The following is a 14,746-nucleotide window of genomic DNA, read 5'->3' as shown; positions in this document are numbered from 1 at the left end:
TTATGGTAGCATAGTAAGCATACTATTCTGCATTTGTTGCTTCCAGTATGTCATGTATGTTGCATAGATATTTTGACCAGAGATTAACTAAATATGAAAGCTACATGCTCTTCTCTTCTTCCTCCACCAAAAACACACTTGTCAGCCATGAAATAGTCAATACTGCTAAAGTAGCGTTGTAAAAAAACAAAAATTAATCAATCTCCAACTATTAATTTCAATTATACATTATATGACATTGCTTTTATCAGATATTATACATAAATTTTAAAAAAAAATTTGTCCTTGCTTTTGGTTAAGAAATATGTTGATGTGTCTAAGTTGTTTACATCCTTAGTCTTTGGTCTTTGGCGATGTTATCTCATTGGAAATCAAATTACATCTTCATTTAAATTTCATTTCCTTAATCAAATGTTTTACAATAAGCCAAGCTTATTTGACAAACAGTTGAATTGCTTTTACAAATTTTATTTAAGATCTAAGTGACAAACTGAATTTTAAGGGTAATTACAATGTACAGGGGGGTTGGGGCTTGTGTGTATGACAGTATCTACAAATTTGGTTGTTTAATCCTGCAACAACTTATGTTTCTTAAACATTTCATGTGAATGTCTGAGACATGTTAGCTTAAATGTTTTGATTAAAGATCAATACAGCATTAACTTGGTCTTTAAGTTGTCGTCTATTAGGTTTCCATTATAATCACATTTTATTGGCATCTTTCTTTCTCAACCTTTTACAATTTATAATTTTATGTGCTTTAGATCACTCTTCCTGTGTAATGTCAAGACATCAATTTATCTCAGGGTCTTTTACCGGAGAACGATACAGTTTATTTAATGTTGAAAAACAGGGTAGTAATTCTTGCTGCCACAGGTTCAGTCAGCGTTAAATTTGTAGCACAATAAGTTCAGTGTCCTTGGAGTCCTGAATTGATTTTTCTGTCTGATATTCATCTGGTAGTTCTACGTAATCATCTTGGTAATGGCTTCACGACATTGTTGAATCTGCTGAAGCAGAAGTTTACAACTATCTGAGCGTATGGATGAAGAGTTTTACATTAAGTGGTATTGAAATCAGACTGAAGTTGCACTCTCAAAGTCTTAGTGTCTTAGATTCTGAGATATAAAAGCTCTCTCATGCGGAAAGATTTTACATACTGAATTGACACACATTTGTTAGCATGTAAATTTCTGATAGAAGTAAATAAATTGTTGCTCTTTGGACTTCACTTCCATATAATATTTTTTGGTAAAATTGCTATAACTTTTTGTTTTTGCCTGCAATGGAACGTGAGACAAAAATGTGATGTTGTAAGCCTAGGAAACCACAAACTTTACTTTTAAAAATCAGTAATAAGATTTAAAGTCACATTTTTCTTTATTGAATATTTAAATACAGAATGTATTAATGATCCAAATTCTGAAAACAAAACTCAAATAGGTAAATAATGCATCATGCATTTCAAATCTTCAAAGTTCCGGTAGTAAAATGATGTATGAACAACTTTTTGTGGCTAATTGCAATGATAGGGAACATTTAAATGTTTTAACTGATCTGTTTGTAAATCCATCTTTAGTCCTTTTGATCAGTACATAAGTTGAAGGATTTCCAGATTAATGCCATATATGTGAAAATAATAAATAATTAAGTTGAATTAGAATTTGATAGGGATATTGGGAAATCTTTTTCAATAGATTCATGTTAACTTCTTATGTCAGATATACACGCTGTACAGTGACCTATAATTGTGAATTTCTAAGTCAATTTGTCTGTTGTGGAGAGTTGTCTTATTGACTATCATACCACATCTTCATTTTTATATATATATATATATTCATCATTTTGACACACTTGTCCTAAAAAAAAATTCAACCTTTTTTTTCTAATAATTAATGAAGTGCAATTCAAGATCACAATCCATTTGTTTCCTTAGCTTTGTTAAACCTTAAAGGTAAGTAAAACTTAGTATATGAAATAATTAGAGTAATTAATGTATATGGTCAAATTCTATTTTCAGATTTATGAAAGACAGAATGTTGCAGATGCCTTATTTTCTAAAACATTTGAAGAAGATTCTTGTATTATAAAACAGGTAGGTATAATAAAGTTGGTACTTTGTTTTGTAATACACCAACTTCTCAATTCTGTGGGAGTTCAGACAGAAACTAGCCTAACAAAAAATTATCAGCAATACAACTTCTGTTAAAAATTTCAATATGTGTGAATTGATAAAGTTACCTTTCAAAGGATTTATTGTGACTATTTGTATGGAATATTACTTACTTGGCCCATTATCCTAAAAACTATATTAGATAGGCAGAAACTGTATTCTTTTCTCCTATGAAATATTGGTAACATTTGATCAAGAATAACAAATCCATGAACTTTATAAATTGGTATAAAGCTTATTAAGGGCATAGGATACAGTTACAGCGGAGATAATGACATTGCTAACGTAAATTGTTATTTTCCTGACGTCATACTACGACTTATCCGGAAAAGATGCAGTTTTCGACTGACTTTTATCATTCAAACTTATTGAACTTGAAAACAAGTTCATGGACCCCTCTTTTTTAAAATGCCATTTGGTTTGATTACGCGAGAAGATTATGTTTGCTAATTTTCATGAAAATGTAAATAGTGCAATTTTTTCAAATTTGATAAATATACAGCAAAAAATGATGTTTTTTTCTACATTCATGAACATTTGATAAATATGAGTTGTTTCTGAATAAAAAATGTATAAATTTTTTGGATAGTTATAAAATACAGAAATTACAAATCATTTAACATAAAACAATTTGTGTTTATCTTTTAAAACAAAAAAGTTATGTATTTCTTTCGAAAGGGAAAATACGACCACAAATCCGAATTTTGAGTAAATATTCTATTGATTTTACTCCAAAAGTAGCTCATGTAGGTATATTTTTTATTACAAATTTGATTAAATCGGGTAAAAAAATAGTCTTATGATTTTTTTTTTTTATCAAAATGTAAATACGGGATCAAAACTGTATCATATGCCCTTAATGTGAGCATGTTGTACTGTGACATGCTCTTTCCCATCTTTCCTTATCAAATTTAAGATATATTTCTTGCTCATAATGGCCATGTATGAAATTTTGAAGCATTTTTCTCAGGAAATGCCAATCATTTCTTACTGAACTTGGATATCCAGCTTCATGTGAGCATGCTTTACAACTCGAAATCTTTAAATAAATCTAAATTGAATAAAATGTTTACAAAGAAGAGGTTTGCTATGTTTTTTGTCTGAATTAAATAATACAATTCATACTTCATTACTGCATGCAAGCCTTTGGTTTTTGTACTTTTAAGATATTTAGTACAGTGTTCTTATATCAAGTACAAAGATTAACTGTATGAAAAATAAATAAATGAATTCAAATAAAAAAAATTAAAAACACTAATAAACTTCACCATTACAGAATGACTATACTGGTATATTTTTGCTTTGTAGGGTGATGATGCTGATTGTATGTACTTTATAGAAGATGGAGAGTGTCGAGTTACAGTTACTAATAAGGTTGTATTGATGAGTAATTATAGGTAGTACTGTTGATTTACTTATTTTCATGTGTACCAAATTATGAGGATGAAGGAAAACTTGCATGTTCTTGGATATTTAATTTCATGGTTTTGCCAAAGTTTGCATACAAGCCTATAGGAAATTTGTCATTCATTGAAAATTTAATTTTGTGGTTTTACCTAAGTTTTCATACAAGTCTTTAGAAAATTTGTCATTCATTGAACATTTTATTTTGTGGTCCACCTTTCCCCATGAAATCCACGATAAGTGTTGTTTAACAAATAATGATGAATCCACAGTACTTTGTATATGACCAGAAGTGTTTATAAGCTGCTAAAGATTCTGCTATTTGGCATAATTTTATGGAAAAAAAATATCTAGTTTGAAATTAATTTGTCAATTGAAATAACAATCAGTTGTTGGTAAACTGATGAAGAAGTTATGTTACAAGGGTTTAATTACAAATATCAACCTTTAAAGAGTAGTGATTTGTAAGAAGCCATGCATTTAATTAATGTTGTGTGAAATGTTTATTTCCAACATGAAAGGTTTCAGATTTAATGAAGTGGAAGGAAAAGTTTATTGTAACCCGTTATTGTAATGTTCTTAGTATAGCTCCGCAATACAAAAAGGAAAAGCTTTGAATTAGAAATATTCATGGAAAATGATCCTTAAAAGACAAAAGAAATATTTTAAAATAAAAAATAAAACTAAATTCAAAAGTGAACAAAAATTAGTTCAAAAGACCTTAATTATGATTGACATAAGTTAACAACAAACTAACATAATTATTCAGATGGAAAAAGAAATGAAGTTTAAAGTACACATTATATGTCTTTAAATGACCTTGTAACATAATTACATATATAGAATATAGTTTATTGATATATTGTATGAAAGTGATACTACCACCATACGTCACTTTTAAAATTCTATTTTGTTATTATAATTACTCTTTTGTGTCGATACTAAGTACTTCTGAATTTAATATTAAATGTTTACAACTTAGATTAAACTTTCATATTATCCATGTAATTTGTCTCTACTAAGGATTAACATATTTACAAAAGAATTACAGCACATACATGTAAATAAAATGTCACATAAATATAAATAAGTGTAGAGACCAAAGATATGTGTATATACGTACATGTATGCAGTATTACAAATGTGAATTTTCAGATAACTAACTCAGTTGTATAGGAAAATCATATTAAGGTTAAGAAAAACTATCAAATTCTTTGAATAACATATTTCTTGAGGGAATCGGAAAACAGTAATCCTTTTGTTTAATCGTCCTCCCGCCTGTAGAAAAATAATACTGTACACTATATCCCTGAAGGATAAATGACAAAACCAGACAATCTCTATTAATGATTTATTAGGTCGTGTAAAAATCGCATTGTAATTAGAACCCTGCATAAAATAAATTGTGGTAAACACTTGTCATTTTTTTTAAGTCACAAGTAATGATTTTGTGCTAGGCTGTAAACAACAATTGAAATTCATACATATATAGATATTATACCTTTTCCATATTGATTCCTAGTTACAAAATGATATTTTTTTAATTGGAATCTGTGAATTTATATATATTTCTTCCAGAATCTCAAATTTTTGAGAAACATAGTATTGTTATGATAGCAAACATTATTGATACAAAGGTAGTACATGCTTTTCCAAATTGAATCAAAAACTGAAATTTTGAAAAAAGAAAAAAATAAATGACAAAAAAATGTATTTTTTAGAAACAGCTTTTTGCATTTGCTTTTCAATAGAAATTTGTTGTTTTTGATATGCTATTGCAGATTGATTCTAAGTTTAACTGCCAAAATACCTTAAAATCAGTCCTAGCTACAGATACTTCAGGTGTTAAAGAAATTTGATATTTTCATGAAACATATATATCTATAATGTTATGAAAATTGATACCCTATTAAATATATTATTTTCTTGTATCCGTTTTAGTTATTGGTTTTTGCAGCTGACACCAAAAATGGCAGTCAATTCTTGATAATGGCAGTTTTAATTGATGGTCAAGTTTTTATTAAAAGATACTTGATTTATATTTTTTGTAAGCTGTCCAGCTTCCATTACAGTAGCCTATAATATTAGTTTGTCATGTTAATTCTGTGAATGATTGTATACTATACTCTAGCAATAAACAAGTTCTTATATCAAGAATGATTATTTATTGCAGGCTGATCCTAGTGGAGAAGAAGTTGAAGTTAAGAGATATAACAAAGGAGGCTATTTTGGAGGTTGGTCTATAATTTTTTAAAGACATTTTATCTCCTAAGACATTGACAATCAAGAGAAGCTTGGACTCTTGGTGAAACTTGTAACAAGCAAGATTTAGATGAATAAATATTATTATGTTGTTAAAAAAAAAAAAAAAGACATTGATATGTATAGCTTTGGCCAATAAAGTATTAAGCTCACAAATGTTTGGACTTTTATTTAAAGTTCATGAGTGTGTGGCCCAGTTTACACATCAATAACCTCTAGGAAAAATGTAACTAATCTATCATTCTCAACTAAAACATATGATGTTGATTTCATTTAACTACAACTTTATTGGAAATCAGAATTCAATTTATTTGTATGGCTCATGAAGATATGAAATAGTGTTTTGATAGGCTCTCAGAGTTGTTACTGTACAATATGTTATGTTCCGTTCCACCAATGCCTTTTTCAAATTTCAAGATTTTTTTACTGATCACAAAATAGAGGTCAACTATGATATTGATGATTTTCACTTTTGCCATTCAAGAGTTATGGTTCTTGGTTGCTTTAAGAATGACACAAATATATGTATAAATGGTATGCTGGTTTTTTTCTTATTGCCTCTTGTTTATTATAACAAACAAAATCCTAGTTCATCTGTAAATTACAGTACAGTTTTTATGAATCCTCTGTTGATACTGGAATGAATTATTGGACATCAACAGTGGATGTATTTCAACTGTCATATTTGCATGATTGAAATGATACATTGTGTGTATCAATGTCCATTCTTTAATGTTGTTCTTTAGAAGTATATAATTCTGCTCAAGCTTAGGTTGCAAATCCCTTTGCACAAAATTGACCTTAAAAGGGTTTTGGCTATTCACTCTGGCTTACTGTGTAAGACTGTACTAGTAGTATTCACTCAGAACATTTTTAAATGTTTATTGATTTTAAAAACATGTGAACAACAGATTTTTACATATTGTAGAAACATGATCGTTAAATTTTGCTTTTTCACCACTTTAGCTGCACATGCACTTTCCCTAAAAGTCTGGACAGCTATTTAACTACAAATATTCTGATTTCAGAACTTGCCTTAGTAACACATAAACCAAGAGCTGCTAGTGTATATGCTGTAGGTAGAGTAAAGGTAGCTGGTAAGTAGACAATGTAATTCATATGCACTGGCAACATTTTTTTGCCATATAAATGTTGCCCACACGTTGGAACATAGATCTGTCAAAAACAAAACTATACAAATTTTGAAAAGACAACCCATTAAAGGATATGTTAAGTGTTTTTCATATTGACTACTTGTTATAAATATAAATATATATATCAAAGTAGTCATATATGGCCTCTATATCTAAATAGAAATTCTGTCCAGACTAATGCAAGACCAGAAATCTGTTAAAGAGATTCTTTCCCCCTTTATTTACTTCCCAAGGCTACATTGAAGACACTGACCTATCTCTTATGTAAAAAAATAAGTATTTATATGAAATAGATATAATTCACCTCACAGACCTTCAGAAGTGTAAATTTTTCTCTGTAATCAATTATTCCATAACAAAAAAGTGATCGTTATAAATGCACTAGTAATTGTGTGTTAAGGTTGATGATACACATCAATATAATGATATTATTACACAGTTAATGTCGGCAAATTAGCTAAAAGTACAACTGCATTTAATTCATTGTATTGGTTTCAATTCAGCCTAAATGCTAGACAAAACCTCGTCTTTGTTCTACAATAATCTGTTTCCATTATAGGCATAGCATGAAAACCATATATTGGAAATTGAAAAACGTTGTAATAAATATCTTGAGCCTATAAAATGATTTCACAGACAACTAATCAACATTATCTTATAATTATATTCGACTTAAAATTGACACCAGAGACAAATCAGGATATTTTTCTATAGTTTTTTCTATTGATTATTGTGTAGCTGTCTGATTTATAAATGGTTAATACATTCAAAGAATTTTTCAATATATATAATGTTGTTAAATGATTTCTGATAGCGATCCCTTCACAGGAAAGGTAAAACTTTCTGTTCTTTGGCTCTGCCAGAGTGAGAATTGGTTCAATCAAAAACATTTCATTGATTTCAATTTTTGAAAATTAAATAAGTTTTTCCATTTTTTGATTTTATTTAGGTAAGTATGAAAGAACTTATACAATGAAAATTTGTGGGACATTGCTTAAATAAGGCTTTCATTACTTGTTCATATTTCATTAATGACAACATTCATCAAATTTTAAATTAAATAATTGCATTCGGAACAGAGCTGATTCATCTATTCTACAAATTGTCTCAATTGAATGAAATTGCAACGTAAACATTTAAATTGTTGCACGTGCATTTGATCAGAAGTGATGACCGTTATTAACCTGAGATCGATTGATCAACAGATTGATGATCATTAAAGTTGTTAATTGTGCAATAAACATGTCCTTTGAAATAATGTTGCATAAAAAAAAAACTTAAATGTACTTTGACTTTCAACTTGATGACTATTGCATCTTAATACTTAAACCATGATTCAAATTCATAGTATTTTATTTACACAGTAAAATTCTTTTTTCAGTGCTAGATGTACAGGCATTTGAACGACTTTTAGGACCATGTATGGAAATAATGAAGAGAAATATAGATGAATATGAGGAGCAGTTAGTTCAGGTATTTGGTTCCAAAGCCAATGTACATGACCTGAGATGAACTACAAGGGTGGAGGACCCTCAGTTATTTCACTTTTAAGTTCCATAAAAGGGAATATTCCCACTTTATGAAAATTCTTGATTAGGTGTTATGATGGTTTTTTGGTGGTGCTGACATTTTCATTAAGATTCAGAGATAATGTGGGATTATTTTTGGTATTTTACATGTACATGTATTTGAACTCCACATTTTTTTTGCATACGCAATAGTATCATTGTAATTTTATTATTTGATAAATGTGTTCCAAATTTAGTCTCTCGTTATAGAAACTGTTCTGACTCATTGTATTTGTCATATTTTTACTGTTGCATATCATTTTAACCTGTTCATTGTGCAACTCCGTGTCAGAATATATTTGTCAAGTAAGCAGTACAGCTATTTAAAAAGAACATGCTTTCTTGCCAATCTAGAGACAAATGATATGACTTGATAGCATATATAATTGAGTACCAATTGGTGCTGTCAATATTTACAAAGTTACCAAACCTTACTATAGACGTTTTGAATGTAGAAAATGTACTCAACCCGAAAATGCATTTGACATTCAAGTGCACAATGCATCTGACTTACAGACCTACAATGTATAATAGTCATGACTATATATTTAGAAAATAAAACCTTTATTATAATGTTTTTCTGTATAAATATAATTTTAGCTTGATGCCCAACATTTATAGAATGAGGTAAAACTGAGTTGATACTTTTACCCCCTCCACTCTTATTTCACTACCTCTTTTAATATTTGATATATTCTACCTCATAGAAAAATTAACATCACTTTTATTATCAAGAAAACTCCACAATATATTTAGGTCTTAAATTATATGACAGACAGAAGATTTTTTTTGTTAGATATTGTAGAGAATTTTATTATTTTGATTTTTAGGCTTTTAGTATATTGTGTTCCATTTAGTAGTCAGATCACATTTCTCAGTAAAGTATTTGTTTTAGCCAATTCTAGCTTATAATGAAAATCAAAGGGACAAACTAGATATCTTAACCAATGTCACTAAATATTTGTTATACTTTTTAAAAGAATCTGTCTGAGTTGCAATTTTGATGTTCTCAGGGTATTGAAAATATTTCAAACACAGACATTCCAAAATTTGGGTTTGCTATTTTTTTGTCAATCTATGAACTTATGATTGCTTTTTGAATTACAAATTTTAAAATTGAAAATTGATTAACTTTTATTTCATTGGGTTTAATATGAAATTTGAAAGACATACTATTGAAATTAACAACTGTATTAAGCATACAGGATTTTGGTACCATATGTCGTACACATGTTTGTCTCATATAGTCACTATGTGTGAATCTCACTTCTTACATTTCACTGTGTGTTTATCTGGTTTGTGTCTTTACTAGTGTTATACACTCTTAATTGATAATGTGTGCAAATGTTAGTGTAGATGTATAAATCTAAATTTATTTTGCAGCTTGACTTGGTTGATGCCAAGCCTCGATAGTATCATACATGTAAGAAATTCTAATTTCTTGGTGTAGTCTTTCTTATAACACAATTTGATATGAAGGTCAATGGGCATTGGTTAAGGATTAATGCTAACGTTTTATATTAACATGTTTTATCAGTTTCTAATGTGGTGTAATAACTAAATAACCATGCTTTGGCTGATGTGGTTTTTTTTCGAATTCTTTTTAGGAAATTTCAACCCATTTGGTAGAATCAATGTAACTGATTATTTTGAATTTTATTGTTTTTAATTTCCCCCTTTTTGTTTAAATATTTTGTATGGAAATTATCAAAATTGGTTCCTTATGTAAGGAGAGAAAAAAAGAAAATTTATTGAATATTATTTCAAATATCTGACTCATTGAGTTGAAAGTTTATATCATTATGTAGGATTTATAAAGTTTGACCTGATTATCAAATAACTTAATATTGTTTCGTAGAATAGCTTTGATACTGTCTTCGGTTCTAGTTGTTAACCTGATTATACCTTAAACAGTGATTTAAGTTCATCATACTTGCTTAATCTTCCGCCAATGTATTACTATATTACTGGAATTGTTTTCTTTCAAGTTGCCTATATTACTGGAATTGTTTTCTTTCAAGTTGCATATTTTTTTAGAAGAAACTTTCTCTTGGTTTTTTTTAAGGATTTTAAAGATTATAAAACATAATATCCCATTTAATTTGATTTACAAATTCATAAATAAAAAAAACAAAAGCATGACAGCTTGTATGCTATGCTTTATACATATATACATATATATTTCACCTGGTATCTAGACCATGACTTGAATACAATGCAATAACTTTTTTTCTAAATTTCCTATAAACGTTATGCAATTTATTTTAAAATATAAACCATTAAGAAAACATACAATTAATGAAGTGATAAATTACAGAAATTTCACGTCCCACTGCTTATGAGCTGTTCTGACTTGATGCATATTGATGAATGAAGATCACTGTAGACTGTTGTTTATTGATAGTGAATGAATGTAGTAGATAATAAACTTATATGATGCTATAGCTTTTAATCTTACTTCAAAGTTATGGCTCTGTAGCACTTTTTAGAATGGTCTTGATATTCTACTTTATTGCATTGTGCAGTATTATTATAAATTCTGTTTTTTTCTGTTGATGGACATGAAAAATAAAAAATAAATAGATGACCTTTCGAAAGCAAAAATATGATTTTATATAGTTTTGTTGTATTTTATTAAACCCTTTTTCATTCATGATCAAAACTATGAAAAAAATATGGCTGTCTACCACCTGCTTAAATATAAACCAATTTCTCATTTCTGCTTCTCTGGTCAGAAACTTAGTTTTGTACTCTGATTAGTGCATATAAATTTGAAAAATATGATATATAAAAGTATTTTTAGAAAATTAAGTAAGTATAATTGCTAAAAGTTTGTAACAAAATTATCTTTGTAAAGCTACTACTATTATGAAGAGTAAGTGAAAACTTCATCCTTCAAAGTATGACCGTACCAGAAGCAACTCCAACTATATGACGATATGTGCGAGTGACTTATTCCTCACACCTTCAACAATTTAAATTTTGAAATAGCCTTTTCATTAAATTTGTTAAATACAACCAAATAAGTCCATAAAAGAATTTAAAATGTTGCTATGGTATTGTATATGTATTTTTGCAGTAAATATATACTTGTACCTTATATATTTGTTGTAACCTGTAAAATTGTAGCATGTATCAAGTATTTTTTTGTGTCAACAAGTATAATATTAAATTTAATAAAACTGAATAACAAAATAACTGCTGGAAATCAAACACATGAGTGAATGAAAAACAAAGATTAAAATATAATTGGAAAGTTTTATTTACAATTTTAAAGTGTAAGTTTCGTTTTTACAGATTGAGATTTATAGGCAATATTCATCGAAAACTTGGGATCGTAAAAAGGGAGGCAAATCTGTCATGTCAGTGGAGTATGAACTGTGTGAAGTACATATATATTTACTTGTGATCTCTTTCCAATTGTATTTTTGCTCACCAGACTGGATTGGTCAAAGTTCATACCAAAGGTGCTGTAAACAGATCAGGAATAATTTGTATTAGTGGCACTTAAAACCAAATTGTATTATAGTACCATTAATTTAAACCTAGAATGTAAATCTAACCAGTGTGTTTATTCAAATAGGGTTGAGCTATATGAATCTTTATTAAAAACCAAATGTGTAAAGTTTATCCATTTGTAACCATTTGTTCAATCTTTTTTCTTCCAAAACATATTCAGTTATCACTGACGATCATCTATCAGATAAGCTTAATGAGGTCCATATTATGTCATGTGTGTACTTTTAAAACACTAAGGACGTCATTGTTTATTGTATCTGGTACCTTACAATGATGACTGGTTTCTGGATAAAGGTGTGGAGAAAAGTGATGGTTAATGGTCTGACACAGAATTATACTGATGACATAATCTAATAATACTATCTTTATCATTGATTTTATTCAGCCCATGAGGATGTCAAACATTAGTATCATTATCTTTAGATTTAAATGAAGATTGATTCTTTCACGTCTCCTGAGAGGAATCATGGAAATGCTTTGTTATACCTTATAATTGAATTCTTCTTGACTTTTCAGTTGTATGAGATGGTTGCAATTATATTTTTCTTTTTAATCTATTAATTTCTTCTCGACAGTTTTACGGGTTTTTATTATTTATTTTGTTTGTCGGTCTTGCTTGGAAAGTTCCTTGAAAATTGAATACTCTTAAGATAAGTTTTCTTATATATGCCAATTTTGATTTTTGAAACAGTTATTAGGAGTGGACAGAAGTATGTTTAATGAATTTGTTCTTTCCAAAAATTTCTTCCTGTTTCCAAATATTTTGTTTAAAGTACATGTATATGTAAAATATGAGGATAGTATGAAGAGCTTAAGAGGATGATACTGATGTATTGTATAAACATGAAATAAGTTGGGGAATATGCCATGTTCTTTACTAATTATATTTCTTGACATATTGTAATATAATGTACTTGCTAAATAAACTTGTTATTTTTATTGAATATTATTAAGTTTATTATAGTTTTGTATATTTTTGTGTGACGGTCTTCATAAATTGTAAGACATTCCATTCCACATGATATTTTTAGATGATCTTCAGATTCAATCATCTTTAGACTGCCCCCTGGTAAATAGTTGGATGTGTTCTAGTCATAATTCAGTACATTCAGATATTTTTTTTGATTTTTTCACCTTTGAAACTTCTGGTACCTGTGAATACGTAAGTAAATGACTGCCTTTATTTGTTGAAATGACCTGAAAAACCAAATTGAAGCTTGCCATAAAATTTTTGTTTCATGTGATGACTTCCGTTACTAGTGAATGTGTGTGTTTGGTTTTCCTTTACAACATGTTTTTACAATCTGTTATGATTTTAATGTAAGAGTTCAGATAAAAATATTTTCTAGAATGCCCAGTTGTTCAATTAAATTAACTAGTATTGTAAAAATTGGAATAGGCTAGTACAAAGGTTCATAAAATTTATAGTAGTGCAAATAGTGATTTGCAAATGAAAATTTACATTGTCCAATTAACAGAAAGGAGGAGGAATTTAAAGAGTGGTTATTTGGCCCTGCAATTTTAAAAGTAATGAAATTCTACAAGACTTTCAAAATTTGTTTATTCAAATGATAAATGAAAAGCTTGGAATGATCTTGACACTACAGTTTTAGGCAAAATACTAATGAGTCAAACCTTCACAAAAAATGTTAAATCTACTTTTAAGACCATTGAAGAACTTTTTGGCCAAGTATCTTTTTGATGAGTTAACTAAATCTTACATTTTATTTTGTTAGAAAAGCTTAAACTTAAAGGGAAGTCTTACTTTATTAGCAAAATTATTTTTATATATTCTTGTCTTATAGGGAAGAAAAATATTAATCACAGATTGTCCCTCAGAATTTGTAACCATAGCAATATTCAAGGAAGGATTTTTTTATTTATATTTTTAGAGTCTGCCATTAGGGTTCAGACTCTCCAAGCCTAAGAAAGTGCTGTAGAGTTAAATATTTACTATAAATATGTTGAGTATAAATTATTACTTTGTAGTGTAGATTGTTAGTGCTGTATTTGTATTTCCCTCGTGCAAGGAATTGCCAATAGAACTAAAAATGATATGCATGAATGTTAATTTTTGCATTCATGTACAGGTATTCATCATGCAGCATGATAGATAGACACATTCTCATACATGTACTTCTGTCTTTTATACTTGATTTGGTGTTACTAAAGAAAAAAAATATTTGATTGGACCGTTCACTGAAAAAATGATGTCATACCATAAAAATTAGTCATATTTTAGACTGAGTATGAAAATATCACAATGTTTTATTTAATTCATGCATGTTATTTAATGGTTTTGTAAAACAGAGTTGTGTGTTGGGAAATATGAAGAAATGTTCCTTAATTGATTAAAGATTTAAAATACTCATGACTAGTTGAACTTCTACTGCCATACTATGACTAGTTATACTTCTACTGCCATACTAAGTATCAGATAAACACCAAATTAATAAAACGTTAAAATTCAAATGATAGAAATTTACACATTTTTACTTGCATTTATTGATTCCATTGTTAAAGGAATAGTTAAATATGCATAGAAAAATTTCAATGTAGGTTTTAATGCAGCTATGTCTCATTCTCTTATTATTATCAATACTAGGTAAATCAATTAATTTGTACTCTTTTTTTTAGAATTTTGTTTTAATTGCAGATATTTGCTA

At 28.4% G+C, this 14,746-nt stretch overlaps 1 protein-coding gene across 5 annotated transcripts in view; it reads left to right on the top strand.

Annotated features, from left to right (window-relative positions):
* The window catches only part of LOC134723190 (cAMP-dependent protein kinase type II regulatory subunit-like), a 47,134-nt gene extending 32,683 nt beyond the window's left edge, over window positions 1–14,451 (top strand). Inside the window, exons 9-16 of one of the 5 annotated variants that reach the window (XM_063586844.1) lie at window positions 2,021–2,095; window positions 3,482–3,547; window positions 5,751–5,811; window positions 6,868–6,936; window positions 8,375–8,466; window positions 9,162–9,188; window positions 9,945–9,984; window positions 11,859–11,923. In XM_063586844.1, the coding sequence (XP_063442914.1) occupies window positions 2,021–2,095; window positions 3,482–3,547; window positions 5,751–5,811; window positions 6,868–6,936; window positions 8,375–8,466; window positions 9,162–9,182 (384 nt within the window). In that variant the 3' untranslated portion in view covers window positions 9,183–9,188; window positions 9,945–9,984; window positions 11,859–11,923. Of the gene's footprint in view, window positions 1–2,020; window positions 2,096–3,481; window positions 3,548–5,750; window positions 5,812–6,867; window positions 6,937–8,374; window positions 9,189–9,944; window positions 9,985–11,858 lie in introns of all 5 variants that reach the window. The other 4 variants (XM_063586829.1, XM_063586836.1, XR_010108009.1 and 1 more) reach the window with 4 other exon arrangements.
* Window positions 14,452–14,746: the final 295 nt, after the last annotated feature.

The sequence above is a fragment of the Mytilus trossulus genome, chromosome 1, assembly GCF_036588685.1.
Source record: "Mytilus trossulus isolate FHL-02 chromosome 1, PNRI_Mtr1.1.1.hap1, whole genome shotgun sequence".
NCBI lineage: Eukaryota > Metazoa > Mollusca > Bivalvia > Mytilida > Mytilidae > Mytilus > Mytilus trossulus.
This window is presented reverse-complemented; position numbering and strand designations above follow the sequence as displayed.